At 45.2% G+C, this 16,149-nt stretch overlaps 1 protein-coding gene across 3 annotated transcripts in view; it reads right to left on the minus strand.

Moving 5' to 3' along the window:
- Positions 1-10,434, minus strand: part of TGFB2 (transforming growth factor beta 2) — a 77,321-nt gene extending 66,887 nt beyond the window's left edge. For all 3 annotated transcript variants that reach the window (XM_006188156.3, XM_006188155.3, XM_014562160.2), the window contains exon 1: positions 8,674-10,434. In XM_006188156.3, coding sequence (XP_006188218.2) covers positions 8,674-9,235 — 562 coding nt within the window. In that variant the 5' untranslated portion in view covers positions 9,236-10,434. The remainder of the gene's footprint in view (positions 1-8,673) is intronic.
- Between the last annotated feature and the right edge of the window lie 5,715 nt (positions 10,435-16,149).

The raw sequence follows: 16,149 nt of genomic DNA on the forward strand, positions 1-16,149 counted from the left end.
GAACCAGCCCAGAAGACATCACCCAGAAGCCCCTTCTGCATGTTAGCCTTTGATGGATGACCCCCACCTTCACCCGCATCCCATCCTTTGGTCCTTCGTTGGATTTCAGCCTTTACGGCCCAGAAAGATTAAGAGGTGAGTGCTATGTGACACATGTGCATATCCAGAGAGATCAGTTAACACAATTCCAACTTTTTTTTTTCCTAAAATGTAATTGCCCTTTGAAACAACTGGTAACATCTTGTGATGACCAAAAAATAAAAAATAAAAACTGGATATTCGTGCACTGAGTATGCATAGCAAGACCCCGTGGCTGGAAGGACCGTGTGATGTGGACCTCCTGCTTCTGGTGCCAGCGGTGGATACTCCCAGCTTGAGCTCTTAAAGTTGACTAAGCAGAAGCATTTTCTGAGGCAGATACCATGTCCCAATTAATTTTATTTTCAGTGACTTTCTGGTACAGTACTCTGCTGTGTGCCCAAGGCCTGCCATTCTTCCGCCCCATGAAATTTAGGTGCTTTCACTGATTTTCCATATTTTTCATATTTTAATACTTCTAAAGTCCCAATCCTCGCTTAGCACATTACAATTAATTGGCAATGAGACTTCTTCCTCGGTGGCATCTGAAATAACGGTGCACCGTAAAATCAACGGTCTTTGAGATCAGGAATGAATGATAGCTGTCGTAAAAAGCCAGCCCAGGAAGTGCCAGGAGCGGCCACACTAGGCGTCTCTTTGACAAGCATCAAAAATCCCTTTGCCGCCCTGGGAAGCAGGTGTCATTTTCTTCATCGTTACAAGTGAAGAAACTGAGACCAGGTTAAGGGAAGGGGACTCGACCCGGCCACAAAGCCAGTGATGGCAGAGCCAAGATCTGAACTCAGCAGGAAGCAACCTAAATGTCAGCGGGGCAGCTGTAATAACGTGTGCTGAGAGCCAAGGGGCTACCAGGCGGAGGACCACGTTTCCTCGGGTGCGATTCCTTTCCATTCATTCTCCTCCTTTTACTCACTGGGTCCGTCTGGCTCTGAAGTCCGTGCTCATCACACAACACCATCTTGCCTGCCCCCCAGGAAATTAATTTTCCACAAGACAAAGACAAATCCCTATCCATCAAATGTATCCAAAATTTTGTGAAGAATACAGCTGCAGTTAAAGATCAAGACCAGGAGACTTGCTAAATCACAATTTTTACATCGACCAAGGGCAGAGATAAAAGCAGAACGTGCTAGAGGTAAGCAAAGAGACCCAGGGTTGTGTGAAAGGCTTCAAAAGTATATACCCTTCTGCAGGGAAAGAATGCAGAGCTTTTATGAAGGTAACTCCCGGTGGGAGGGGAGAGTCACCACCCTTTCTTGGCTGTTCTACATCGTTTCGCAAGAGGGCAAGGAAAGTCATGCTCTCCATTTCCTGGTCTCTGTTTAGGGTCACTATGATTTGTCGTAGCTAAAAGCCTTATTTTCAATAAGACATCACTGATAGAAATAGTTACATCCATGTCCTCATATGTCGCAGGGAGAATATTAGCATGGACCGTATAGGGTCACTTGTGGAATTAAATAACATGTAAAATATATAAAACGATGCTTGGCACCCAGTATGTACCCAAAGACAGGTAGCTTTCACCATCATCATCACTGCCATCATTTTCATTATTATATGCAAAACTGGAAACAAAAAAATGGATGGTTATGAGAAGCCTAGTGTTGCCTTCAGCACAGTGACATGATGCATGAGGCATGTTTTCCCTGATAGAGAAGGTGAGATTTCCTTCTCTGCACATCTCCTGGCCCTAATGCTTTGAACTCATGGACCCTTCCCTTATTCTCTAAAGGGAAATACTCATTCATTGATTGAGCATGGATTGAGCAAAACCAGTGTGCAGGAAGAATGCAGATACATCCGTGTTGGTTCCTGTTTCGAGGCAGCTGACCAACCAATGAAGAAGAAGACAGGTCAGAACACAGCTGGATTTTACCCACAGCAAAAGAAAAGAGGCGCTGAGAGAGAGATGGATATCAGTATTGTGGGCGTGCAGGGGAAGAGCTAATTAAATATGACTCGGAAAACCAAAGACGGTTTCATAAGGAGATGGCGCTGATTAAACCTCCAAAGATGTTTATAAAGGTGTTAAAAGATGGCTCTCCAAGTGGAAGAAACAACATAAACAAAGGCTTGGAGGCACGAAAATAAATGGCCTATTTGGGTAAAGGCAAAGAGGGTGATCTGGCTGGAGCTGTCTTCATGGGGAGAGGTGGGGCGAGCAAGGGGGAGGGACCAGACCCTGAAAAATCTTTGGTGCTCCGTAAGACATCTGAAATCTTACCAAGAAGCCTAAATGCTCAAGGTCTTCTTATATGAGGACTAGATATTGCCAAACATGGTGGATTCCCAAGCCTGCCAGTCTCAGTCGCCAGCCCCTTAAGTGGCAAAAGTCACCTAAGGACCGATCCAAGTGAGTCTGGGAAATAGATCCGCTGAGTGGAACTTAATAAAAAACGAATGAGACAGAGATCCCCAGACATCCCAGGCTGGTGGGTGTGATTCCCAGAGCATCACTTTTAATCACCTTTTAATATCTCTGAAATGCCTCTCTTTAATATCGCTTATAATCAATGGCACGTTAGAGTCAATTGTCAGGGATACTTCTCTCTTAGTGACACATAAAATAATGGTGCACCTGAGAAATCAATAGCGTTTGAGGTTCGATGATTAGTAGCTGCAGCACAGAGAAGGCACTACTGAGTGCCAGAAGCAGAAGCCGGGGTTCCGTTACACATCATGGTCCATCCCTGGCAACCCTAGGAAGCCAGCATCTTCCTCATCTTTGCAAATGAAGAAATGGAGGCCTGATTAAGTGAAGTTCACCGCCATACAGGCAGATGTTCCAGAACAGAGAAGAACAAGAAGGCAATTCAGAGACTGTAGGGAAGAGGTCAAGGGGGAGTTTTTTGCAGAGTTGAGGCCACCGTGCCAATCTGGGAAGCAAGGTGGTGGTCCCCGTGCAGTGTGGCTCAACCTCTGGCTCTCCAGAGGTTAGGAAAGAAATGAAGCAAATGGCAACCGCCCACCCAAACCCACCTGTGGTGGCAGCGGGATGCGAATTTCTCCCAAACAAATGACGGAAGCAAGCTTTTCAGTCTAAACAAAGCTGGCAAAGAATCCCTAGCATGTGATTCAATTTAAAATACCTGGGGAAGGTTGCATCTCTAGGTGAAAAACTATCTTTGTTTAAAGAACACTAAAAACAAAAGCATACCATATGGTTTCAAAATGACAATGGAAACATTTGTTTATCTCGGCCAGAGGCACATTTCATCTAGCTGTTCCGAATCTGCAAAGTGGATACACCCTTCGGCAGAAGGGCTGCCCAGGAGAGCAAGCACATCTGGCAAGTCCAAATCCTCTCTCCAGGATCCCTCAGGACCGGAAATGCTCCATCAAGAGAGCTGACGGGGCTGTTTCCAGAGCTCTTCCCTGCAGTCTCTCTGCTCACTTGCTTACCTTAATACTGAACCTGGAAAGGGGTGGGACTGGCGAGGAGACAGGAGTTCCTCCCGCTCCCCGACCCAGGGTCCCACCTCAGTGGTCAGCTCCCACACTTCTCCCAGGGCCAGGCTCTTCCAGTCTATTTCCCTAACCTTCTAAAAATGCAGCCTGAAGTGTGTTGTCATCTCTGGGCAAAAACCTAGGAGTCAGTGACCTCCTCCGTTCTAACCCAGATTGGATATGGGATCAACAATGAGTCATTAGTCCTTTTCTCACATCTCGGTTTCCTCTAGGAAAAATGATCTGTCATCCTTTCATATCTTTGTGTGAAAGATGTTGTGACTACATTAGATCAGCATCTTTTCACCAGGGAGAAGGCATCATTCAGAAAGTGCCACTCCTCGAGTAGACCCCAGGGGGCGCTGTGGAGACGCAGAGGGCTCCAGGAGCCTCTGCCAGGTCAAGTGGTCCCCCAGCCACCCCTCCAGCTTCCCAAAGCCTAGCCTCCATCAGATGGGGACTCCCCAGGAGCTGCCTGAAGCCGTCTGACCTCCCTTGGCAACAAAGATGGCCCAACTGCTCCAGTTATAAACACTATTTCTTTGAGGGCTTTTCCTAGTCTTTGAAAAGTAAAAGAAAGAAAAGAGGAAATCCTGGAAGAGAATGTGGCCTAAGTTAAATGTAACCACAATTAGGCACTAGAGTTAGTACAACTGATGATGCAATACAAGTGGGGGAGTGAAAGTTTGGTCTGTTGTGTAGTAATAACTCAATCACATCGTAAAAGTCAAGGGAAGGGGTTCAAGTCTGTCTTTTATTTCTCTCTCTCTCTCTGTGTGTCACACACCCAAACATAGAGAATATTAAAAAATAAAATCCTTATCACTTTGCTGTACACCTGAAACTAGCGCAGTATTGTAAATCAACTATAGTTCTACTGAAAAAGAAAGAAAAAAAACCCTGGACATAAAGCAAAAGTGCTACTATGTTCTGGCAATCACTAATATTTCTCCTCATTGGGCAACTGGCCAATCATCCCGTGCTGTGTGTAAAGAGAGACACATCCATGAATAGAATGTTAAGTCACATTCCCCCAAACCACAGTGCTGTTGATATTCATTCTCGATTCCACGATTTCACTTGGAAAATTACAGGGGAAATAGAAAAAGTGATGGCTTGGTATTAAATGTTTAACATTTATGTGAAAGTTACAAAGGAAACCTCACCATGATGTTGCAGGCTGTATATTTTGGTTTATCTAATTCGATATGATAGAATAAACCAACACGATTATTTACTTTCTTTAGCTGCTTAGCTTGGAGATTCCACTCTTTATTAACACGAACTGCTTATTTTCCTTGCAAGGAAAATCCAAGATAATTCCTCACTTCTTTTTTTCTCTGTTCTGACTAACATCACACAGCAGCTGACTGAAGTTAGCCAGTTACCGATGGGCGGGGCAACATCATTACTTAAGCTAAATGAATGGGAAGCTCTGCTGCCTCTAACTTAGGCACCTTAAGATACTCGTAATAAAGTGTACTCCATACAAAAAAGTCTAATTCATACTCTCAGTTATTTAAGATAACTTTCTGATTATCTTCCTGTTCAATTTTGATGTCCTTTTGATCCTAAAGATGCTTTATTTTTAAGTTGGTACTCTTGAAATGGCACTACTGGCAGAATTCAGTAACCCCAGATAAATGCCAGGGTCACCCTGGCTTCTCCACGTGGGCATTACTGACATTTGGGAATGGATCATTCTTCGATGGATGGGGGAAGGGTACCTGTCCCATGCATTCTAGGATGGTTAGCTCCATCCCTGGCCTCTCTTCACTAAATGCCAGTAGGGCCCCTTACTCGCAGCCATGACAACCAAAAATGACTCTAGACATTCCCAAACGTTCCCTGGGGGTAGGGGGTGCAGAGGGAGGTACAAAATCACCAGAATTAGAACCACAATACTACCTGATTTGTTAACAATGGAAAAGGGAGGGGAAAGAAAGAAAAGGCAACTTTTTGTCTCTTCCTTTTTTTGACTGACCAAGTTTCTATATACTTTAATTGTTTATCATGTGGATTCTTACTCTATTAAGTGGAATCACTCCTCCTAAATTTCTAGAGCCTGGTACAGTGTCTTTTGAACAGATGTGCCTTGAAGTTCAAACGGATTGTCCAAAGGACAAGAAGTCCACTAATTCCCACTGGATAAAGTATCCGTAAACCTTAGCATAACTCCACTTTGAGCCTTAAACTAACAGCATGTGAAAAGATCAATACGAATACATTTAAAACTAATCAGGCCCCTTCTTCAAATGTTGACACAGTATTATTTATATCCCATAAATACCTTCTTGACTAAAATTCATCCTAGGAGATTGGCACCTGGCCAGTTCTATTCATATTTACTGTATTTATATAGTACACTGGGCCAAGGATAATATTTAAGACAAAATATGCCTGAAGGCATATACAATATCTCTTATATTTTTACTTTTAAAACTCCGCATTGCTAAAAATATTTAGTCTGAACTCTATAAAATGTCCCACAATGGTCTGTCAACAATCTGTAATGATATATAGCTCATTGAATATAATTAGAGCATTTTTGTAATATTTGAGCTGAAGTCACTCCCTGAACGCTAATAAGTTGGTGGTAAAAAATGAACCAGTGATCTTTCCCATGCCTTCCTCTCTGGGGCTTATGACCCTCCCCGGATTCACTGCAAGAAATGACAGACATGCTCTCTCTCCACTGCCACTTCAGCGAGGACCGAGTTAAAAGGCAGAAAAGTCCTGAAGAGGTAAAGTTGGTATACAAGCCAATGCTGTACTTTCAATTTGCCCTTTAAAAATATGGTGGAGTGATTTTTTTTTCTTTTCTTCCTTTTTTTTGGAAGGGTTCACTATATTCCAGTAGAACTAGAAAGTGCTGGAAAATCAGTTAACCTACTTTCTATAAAATTATCCACAGTCCTAGCACAGTAGTATCAGACCTGCTCTGAATACAGCTTTCTGCTTCAAAACTTCCATATGGAACAAAAGGATTAAAAAGCTTGTATTCCTTGTAAGCAAACTGATAGTACCTATTTTATTCTGTAGTTGTCAGAGGGTTTCATTAATTTAGTACTTGAGAGTGAATGCGGAAGGAAATTCACACATGGAGCTTAGATGTCAACCTCTGAAATCCTAATAATTTGAGAATTTGTCCAGTTCGGTGATGATTATGATCCTGGGTTGGATCATCTCAGTTCTTTAGACTGAACAGTGCTTGAAAGATCAAAGAATCAACACCCTCTTGGGTAACTTGCTCTCTCCACACCTGTCTAATGAAGAGATCAGACCTCCTCTCGGCTATGAAAGTGCTGGTGGTTCATTAGAGCTTTTGCAGGTAAACGCTGAAGGGGTGGCTTGCTCAAGGTCTGTTGAACACCCTTGCAGTCTGCCCAAATTCCAGCAGAATTGATGCACGTGCTCGGGAAAGCAAGCTGACTTCACTCCCTGCTGGGTCTCAGTGATTCTGAATTAAATACAATGAATTTTCTTTCCTAATATTACCTTGGCTCCACCCCAGGTGGACCACTTTACTTCCCCAGGGGAATCACCAGGGGGGAGTGCCTTTATCACCACCGTTGATAAATACAGTGGATGATGCCATAATTACAATAACAAAATCATCCTGCTTGCCAGGATCTCCTGCCTCTGCTCGGCTCTGGAACAAGAGGTGGAGGCGTAGCAAAACAGAGGTCGCCAGGAAGGGGCTGGATTCTTCAGCCTGAGCTGTGAGACCATCAAAAACAAGACATGGCAAGTCATGGAACTAGGACTTGTCAAATTAACCATAAATGTTACAAAAGAAAGGCACCACCCTGCAATTAGAACCTCTAGGATAAAATTACCAGGATGGCCATACAATCTATGTAGGCAAGACACAGAGACTTTGTGAAGGCAGCCAGCAAGTATATAGGCCATGGAAAGGGGAGGAGAGAAATGGGCAACCAATGAAAAGTGCACGGCTTGGGATTTGGAATAGGAAAATGTTGGAGCTTTTTTTTTTTTTTCCCCCTTCTTCCTGGTATTTAACCCTCTCAGGTATCATTGGATGCTTCTTTTCTTTTCTTTTTAAGAACTTGGAAATAATTCTAAGCTAACTGTCCTCCTCCTTTCCCCCCAAGGAACTCCAGGATAAATCATTTCACTCCCATCGCTACTGTATGCCAGCTGGTTTTGAGGACACTGCCCTCAGAGAAGCCAGTTTAAAAAAAAAATCGGCTGTCTTCTATGCTGAGATTCAGGAATGCAGCGAAGTAATGCAGGAAGCCTATGAAAGGGCAGGGAGCACCGGGCTCGAGAGTGAGAAAGATAAACGATCAACACAGAAGGAAAAATGACCTGCCACACCGGCGGTTTTAAAAAGGCAGGTTTGAGTGAATTCTGAAAAAGTAACGTGAACTAAAAACCCTTTTGAAACATAGTCAGAAGCGAAGTTGTCCTTTCTACCATTCCAGGTGAAATCAAAGGGGGACGTGGTGACAAGATCTCGCCTTGGGGGAATGTAAACACCTCGCTACGGCCATAGATTCAAGAATTGAGGGGCTGGAGGTAGGTTTTTCCGAGGGGTCTCCAAATCGGGTTTTGACTTGGCGATGCTGACATTTTCAGGGAGTTACAGACAATAGAGGAGGCTTGGGGAATCAGCTGATAGTTCGGCACGGAAAGGGGCGCCTTCCGGAGAGGCTAGTTTTGAGCCACTTTTTTTTTTAACCCTTCGTGCACCAGTTCGGCGGGCTCCACGCCAATCGGAGCAAAGAAAACAAACCCACCAAGGTTCCCCAGTTTAACTCTGCCCCAGGGAGCGCCTCTAGTTTGACAGAGGAGGGCTGACTCCTAGCTGGTGGCCGAGTCGAGAATTCCAGGGCAGAGAAAAAGAGAATTACGCCTTATAAAAGACGGGGGCGTTGGGGGAAGGGAAAAATGGAGAAAATAAAGTCGCAGGTCCACGTTTTAAAGCCTCACGTCCTCGGGCACACAGCTGGGAAGGAGGTGGGTGGGAAGGAGGACCCGAGGAGGAGAAAGAGTCAGCGGGGACCCGGAGAGGGAAGGGCGATCCCTGGAGTGGCTGAGGTTCTGGAAGCATCGGGCAGCGCTAAGCCCCGGGGAATGGGAGCGTGAAGCAGTACTTACTTTCCGAGGGGTAGAAGGGCGGCATGTCTATTTTGTAAACCTCCTTGGCGTAGTACTCCTCGTCGCTCCGCTCGCGCTCGCAGGCGGCCGCCCTCCGGCTCGCCTTCTCCTGGAGCAAGTCCCTGGTGCTGTTGTAGATGGAAATCACCTCCGGGGGGACCTCCTCGGGTTCGGGGTAGTCTTCTGGGGGGCTGGTGAGCTTCAGCTTGCTCAGGATCTGCCCGCGGATCGCCTCGATCCTCTTGCGCATGAACTGGTCCATGTCGAGCGTGCTGCAGGTAGACAGGCTGAGCGCGACCGTGACCAGATGCAGGATCAGAAAAGCGCTCAGCACACAGTAGTGCATTTTTTTAAAGGTGGAAAAAATTTTTTTAAAAAGTAAAAACAAGTAAGAAAAAAAAAAAAGAAAACAACAACTCTCCAAGTACAGATCAGGTAGCTTTTTTTTTTTAATGCGAAACTTTTGCAAACAATCGAGAGTCAGTGTCCGAGAGAAAAAGGTATCTTGCTTGAATTCTTTTAAAAAGAAAAGGCAGGTCGTTCCCCAAGTGGAAATATTCATGCACGATGGGCAGGGGGAACCCTCACTTTGGGGAGTCAGAAAAAGTTTTCTTGGAGCGACGAGATGGGGAAAAAAGAGACGAGTGGCTATGAGGCAGAAATAAATTTAGGAGGAGGAAACGGAGTTCAGTGTGTCAGTTTCGGGTGCGGAGTGGCGGATCTGAACTCGGCTCCTCCGGCCAAAAGGGAAGAGATGAAAAGGTCCCGGGGCTGGCAGCTGGCGCGCCGGCGGGAGGGGCGCCGGGAGCGCTGTCAGGGGGGCCGCCGAGGCCGGCCGGCTCCAATTTAGATATTTAAAGAAGGAGCCGTGCGGCCCTGCCTTCCACTGCGGCGCTGAGCGCAGGAGCAGCAGCAGCTCCGGAGCGGAGAAGCGCACACGTGTGTGAGTGTGTGTGTGAGTGTGTGAGTGTGTGTGTGTGTGCGCGCGCGCGCCCTCGTGCGCGCGCTGGGGGGCGAGCCCGGCTCGCGGCGGGGACGCGGGAGCGCTCAGCGCGGCGCTCGGGCTGGATCGGGTCCGGCGGGGGCCGCGGGGACAGCGGAGGGAGGCGGCGAGGATCCTGCTCCCGGAGCTGCGCTCGGGGGCCGACACCCCGGCCGGCGCGCCGACCCGCCCGGTTACTCCACGTTGCTGCCGCCGCCGCCGCCGCCGCCGCCGCTGGCGAACGCGTCCAGCCTCCAGCTCCCTCCTTCTGCTCCTCCTTCTCCTCTCGCTCCAAACGCCAACCCGGCAACAGACGACCGGCTGCCGCCGCCGTTGCTTTCAGCCCCCGCTGACCGCAGCGGCAGCCCCGGGCCGCGCTGACTGAGGGGGATTTATTCCTGGGGGGTTACGAGGGGGTTCCCTTGGACTCCCACCCTTTGCCACCCTCTCCTGGTTTCTCTCCCACTTGGACTTTCTCGCTTAGGGTAGGTAGGCACTTGGCAGCCTGCAGCCGTTCCTCTGCTGTCTCTTTCCTGCAGCCTGGCAGCCCCTCGGTTCGTCCCCGAATGGCTCTCTAGACCGTTATCCTAGGTTCTCCATCCCTTTCCCCTGGCCTCCTTCACTTGCTCTCTCCCTCGCTCTTCTCTGTGCGTGTCTCTCTCTCTGCCCCTCTCTCTCTGTCTCTCTGTATCTCTGTCTGCCTCTCTCCGTCTCCCTTCTTCTTCTCTCTCTCTCTCTCGTTGGGAGCTTCTGGAGCTCCCCTTGGAGCAAACCTTCCGCTGCCAGCAGATAACATCACGATCTTGCCTGGGAGGAGAGATTTATAAGTTCTCTCTGAACCACGTGTTTGCCTTCAACAAAGTGACGTGCTAGGATTACAGTCAGAAGTCCTCCCGTTTACTTAGACCACGAGCTCTCCCTGAACCGTTGAGGGGGTGTGGAAATGAGGACGGCGGCGGGGAAGGGAGCGAGGAGGTGGAGTGTGCGCCCTGACAACGGTGATTTATGGTATTTACTTTATATAGTCATTTTGGACCAGTCTGTTGAAGGACAAGCGATCAAGCCTCCCATTTTTACTTAGTGGGGCCCACTCGCAGCCTCCCAGATTAAATCACTTGCTCTAGAATGGAAGTCTTCCCTCCTGTATTGTACATACACACTTAAGGCAAATAAGCATCAAACAGTTGATTCTGGGCCAGGCCATTTTTTTTTCAGTCTGTACAATTTATACAAGAGACAGGGACCCAGCCTGGACCCCTGCATTCCCTACAAATAGAGAGTTCCCTCTACAAAATGTAGATAATTTAGCCCCCCATAGCAGTGGCGGGGGAGGGGGGTGTGTGTGTGCAAGGAGCCACCCTCTGCGGAAGCTGAGGGCAGGGCAGGGAGAGGGCTTAAAGGCACCATCAGCACTGAAAGGGGAGGGGCTACAGGAGCAGCGCAGAGGCTGGGGACCCGGGGTCTGGGGGCACCAGAATGTGGCATCTGATATCAGTGTTAATGGGGAGGGGGTTCACAGCTGAAGGCACCACCGGTGGGCATGAGGGCTGCACCAGAACCTTAGAAATAGGGCGAGGGGGTGTGGGAAGGGTGGCTTCATGTCCTAGGAACCCGGAAGTCCAGTGTGGACAACACAGAGGAAGCCCTGAGACGGGTCTTCCACAGTCTAAGATCCACCGCCTACCTTTTTAGTGGAATCATTTTCTGAGATTCCACACCACTGTTTCCGGTACCTCTATCTTAAAGTTTATCTTTTTATGGATCTTAAAGCTTATCTTATTATGGTTTGTTGTTGACAGTTGATTCCTCCATTTGATTGAACTGCTGAAAACAGAGCTCTATCTTTTGTACCTAGAGAATAAAGTATATTTATTTTACTGTTTGAATGAATGGATATCTTTTTAATTCACTGCCTAAGTCACGTCTTGATATGCCTTTCTCTTCAGCTTCTTCCCCAGCTAGACTTGAGCAACTAACTTCATTCTTTCCACAGCATACATCCAGGAAGCTGGAATTTTCAGTGTTTGATGTCTACAGTTGTACGCTACCCAGAACTTGACATTTTCTATTTCAACCTAGTCCAAATGAAAGGAATACAAAAATAATTCTTGCCCCTGTTCACTTTTCCTTTTTTCTTTTCCTTTTACCTTTAGTTACTCAAAGTCAACATTTTCATTTCATCATGACTGTACCCATACTGACTAGACAGATGATTTAAACTGGAAAGTGTTGAGTTTTCCCCTAAACTCAAAGCCACTATATTATTCCCCAGTTCAGATGTTCCTTTTATTACAGAAAAGTCACAAGGAACTTTAACTTACAGAATTTACACTTTACATGTGTATAGGACCTATATCATTAGTAACTAGAGGGCTAACTGGTTTAACAGCAATAGCTAACACATAGCACACTTAGTAATGTGAGGCAGATGGGTAGGTGTGTGTATGTGTGTGTGTGTGTGTATATATATATATATATATATACACTATATATATATATATATAGATATAGTCATTTAATCTTCACAACACTGTAAAGTAGGTATTATTATTATCACCTCTATTTTGCAAGGGAGGAGACTGCAGTGCAGAGAGGTTTAGTACCTTGGTCCAGACCATAGTCTTCAGCAGAGCTGGATTTTGCAATTGGGACCCATTGTCTATATTCTCACCCACGATGTATTTCTGAGAAGCACTGGTACCAGAATATGTCTGACGAATGGGGATTCTTGGTGCAGTTAAGTTTGGGAGATACTGGGTACCCTATTGTTCTTTTACAGATTCACAGTTCCCATCATGATGTTAAAGGCTCTGACAATCATCCAGAGCATAAACCTGTTTCTCTTTTTTAACCCAGCATACTCTGAACTTCCTTGAATGTGGAATTTTTCTCTATTAAAACACATTAGAAAACTCTGGAATAAAGGAATTGTTCCAATCCACTTGTGAATAATTCTGAAAATTATGTGTAAATCAGCATTAGCACCTTCCTTTCCTTGAGGCCAGTTTCAGATTGAAGCTACTTGGAAGGAGTCAGATAACCAGCTCCAATTCCAAGAGCCAACGCAAAACATGATCCAGAGGGGCTACCTGCGGGGCTGGTACTTTCAAGTTGTTATCCCTTTGAGTTCAGCTTGAGAACAGCAACCATCCAGCTATACACAAAGGAAACAAAGTGACCATTCCTACACCTGGGGCAATTCTAGAATGGAAAGCAGGAGCTGCGAACTAGAGCCACGGAGAGAAGATGCGGCTTTGGAACACGGCTGGTGAACTTTGTCTCCACACTCCGCTCAGGACGCAGGCTCAGCCTCACTGCAGCCACACACCTCTGACTACCTTCTTGAGATAAATGCAAACACACCTGAAGGGTAAGTGGATTCAGATTAGAGAGTGGATAGAGCAGCAAAAGTCCATGTTACATCACTTCGAGGAAAACCACCTAAGCCATACAACCTTGTGACAAGCAACCCCTTCCAATGGAACCATACACACTTTGTCCATAATATTCAGTTTGCTGAATAGTTACTGCTTATTTTACAAGCTCTTAGACTCCCGGCCTACTCATGAGAGGCTACTTAAAATTTCCCCAAAGTCCAGGGAGGCAGGACAGGGGAGGGGTGGGTAAAGTCTCCCACTATGACTGAGGGCAGTAATGTGAGTGCAGCAGGAGGGGAGGGGAGCCCTTTCTACCTCTGTGGTGGGCGGTCCTTCAAAGATGTAATGGGTGAGACTTCAAGAGCTGTCTCGCTGGTTTCCCATAGCCATCTGGTGGGAAAAGGGTATTTAACCCACGTAGACCGTCTTGAGTTTCCCAAGGAGGCAGGCTCCGGAGGCGGGTTTTCCTGGATTCAAATTTCTGTCACTTTCTGGCTTTGTGATCCCAGCTGAGATACCCAGACACTTTGTGTTTGTTTCTTCATCTATGAAATGGGGATAACACATAGTACCAACAACATAAGGTGATCGTGAGGATTAAATTACACAAGGTACCAAGAGAGCATGTAACACAGCCTGGCCCTGAGCATGTGCTCCTGAAATGTCACCTACCATTTTTGTACCCTCTGGCATCTCCATTTTTGTCAGCTCTTTCTCAGATATAAATAGAATGAAGCAGCCAGGGAAGATGCGAGTAAGAATTGGTCTCATGGTTAAGCCTCCTAGCAGTTTCTGTAAGTCCATGTTCATTGTGATTTTAACAATTGTGATATTTTGCCCCCAGTAATTGTACTGAAGAAAATACATTTTTGGTGAATAGAACTCTAAATGATTATCACAGTCCAGTTAAGTCCAAATTCAAGTTAAAGTTCTTATTATGTAACACCCTAAAATGGGATATGCTTTGTTTTCCAGATCAGACAGGTAGAGAGCATAGCTGTTTTGACTGCTAGGGCTTCTCTGCTCATTCAAGGGTCTGTTCACTTAACTATTGCGGAGTTCCTACAAGGGGCTAAACAAATGTTTGATATCAAAACGACGACTCATCCTTGTCCTGGAGTTTTGCCCTCAAGGATCCCAGCCAAGAGTCTGTGATCTAATAGTCCTTCCTAACTCTGATGAAAAGAATAACTTCATCTGTAACAATTTTGGAAGTTTTCCACAATAGTTTCAAGCATTAAAAACCAGGAGGTGGGGAAAAGAAATACGGAACTCCTGTAACTAATTATATTTTACTCTAAAAGCTAATGTTTGATAAACGCAAAATAGGGTAACTTAATGTGAAAATATATCAAAAACCTTTTAATTTCTTATAATTTTGTCTCTGATCCCACAATTCAAAACCAATGTTTGGTCCATAATAGTTTTTGTCTCCTGTTCTGTGTGCATTTCTAGAGATACAAGTTTCTGCTCTCAGAATAATGAAATGGAGAGGTGAGTAATTTCCCCAGGAAAAAAAATGATCCAATTATTGTTTCCATTCTGTATCTGTAGGTTTATCTAAGAAAGAAGTGATGAGGAACAAAGGAAGTGGGGAGAAGGACTGAAAGAGAAGATCAGAGGTGGGAAAAGATGAAGGGATGAACTCAAGAGGCAGGGACAAGAGCGGAATGTATCACAGGTAGTGAGGTTTTAAAGAGAGAAGTGCCTCACACTTTGATGATACACTGTGGGAACGTGTATCCTGCCCTTTGGAATTGTGATTCGTGGATGGATTATTGCTGGTGGCTTCCTTCCGTCTCTACATTTTCAGCTCCGTGAGACGTCTGACATGGGGTGACCTCCAGAGGCCTGGGGACTCACTCCCAAGGCTTTCTGAAATCCGCCAGAGCCTCTGTTTTCTCACCCTTGGTGAAATTCAGCCACTAAAATAGCACTTGGTGACCGATATAAATAAACAGCATTTAGTGATGGATATAAATACATGAACATTATGGGAACAGTTGTCATCCTGTAAAATATGGATATGTGCTTAATGAAATCTAATGCTGATAAAAAGAAGCCAGTGGCAGAGTTGACCTTAGTTCTTAGGGCTGGGTTTGACACTTGTCCTTACAGAATGTCTCCCACTTCGCTTATCCCACCACCCCAGCAGTCCGCAGACACTTCACAAAGCAAGAAGCCAGAATTAGGTTGCTGGGGAGACAGGAAGAGAGAGAAGTACTAACATAGTAAAAATTAAAAGATGAGGAAGGAAAAGAAGCAGCAAATGATGAGACAAAAACATAATGATGTTCTCATACATAAAATGAGAATGACAATATAAAGTGGATTTTTAATCTTTTAAGATATATAGTCTTTAAATGAATTTGTCATCATTTCAGTGGGCTTCACAGATGGTATAAAATTCTGAATGTGTAAATTACCTTTAGCAAAGTTACCAACCTATATTTCAGACAACCTTGCCTTTCTGCTGCCTGCGATTAAAAGATGAAAATAAAACAAAAACCAAGAGGTAGTCGTAATTGCACATAAAAAGAAAACCTGGACGCATTTCTTTAATGTTAGAAGAAAAAACTAGCAAATGCATATTTTAAAAAGCAGTGTAAGTATATTTTAATAAATATTTTAAAAAGCAAAGCTATATCAGTAGTTATGACTTGGAAAACTGGAGACTAAGGGCCACAAACTTTTCCTGTTGTTTCAAGTCTTAGAAAACAAAGTTAGTTCTTGCAGCCAGGGTGACCATATAACTTATCACACAAAACTGAGCCCTTTCAAGAGTGAAGCAGATACCCTTCATCAGTACATTAGGGCAAAGGGGGCAGACGAGGACTGTCCCCAATAATCACTCTAAAATGAAGCTACTTTAAAATCTGAAATCTCCAACAAAGCATCGGTTAAATTTTCACCTTTTCTTGGTTACAATAGTGATCTATTTTGCATATTTCCAAGCCCTTTCCCCTTTGCCTATGCTACAGATTCTAATAATCACCATCAGAGCTATAGTTTGAAAACACTTACTTATACAACTTTAGCATTTACATAATATGCCCCACCCCCAAAATGAAGCCCCTAAGAGGTGCTTGGTCAAGATTCTTCTGAGCGCCATGAGGG

The sequence above is a fragment of the Camelus ferus genome, chromosome 23 (genome assembly GCF_009834535.1).
Source record: "Camelus ferus isolate YT-003-E chromosome 23, BCGSAC_Cfer_1.0, whole genome shotgun sequence".
Taxonomy (NCBI): Eukaryota; Metazoa; Chordata; class Mammalia; order Artiodactyla; family Camelidae; genus Camelus; species Camelus ferus.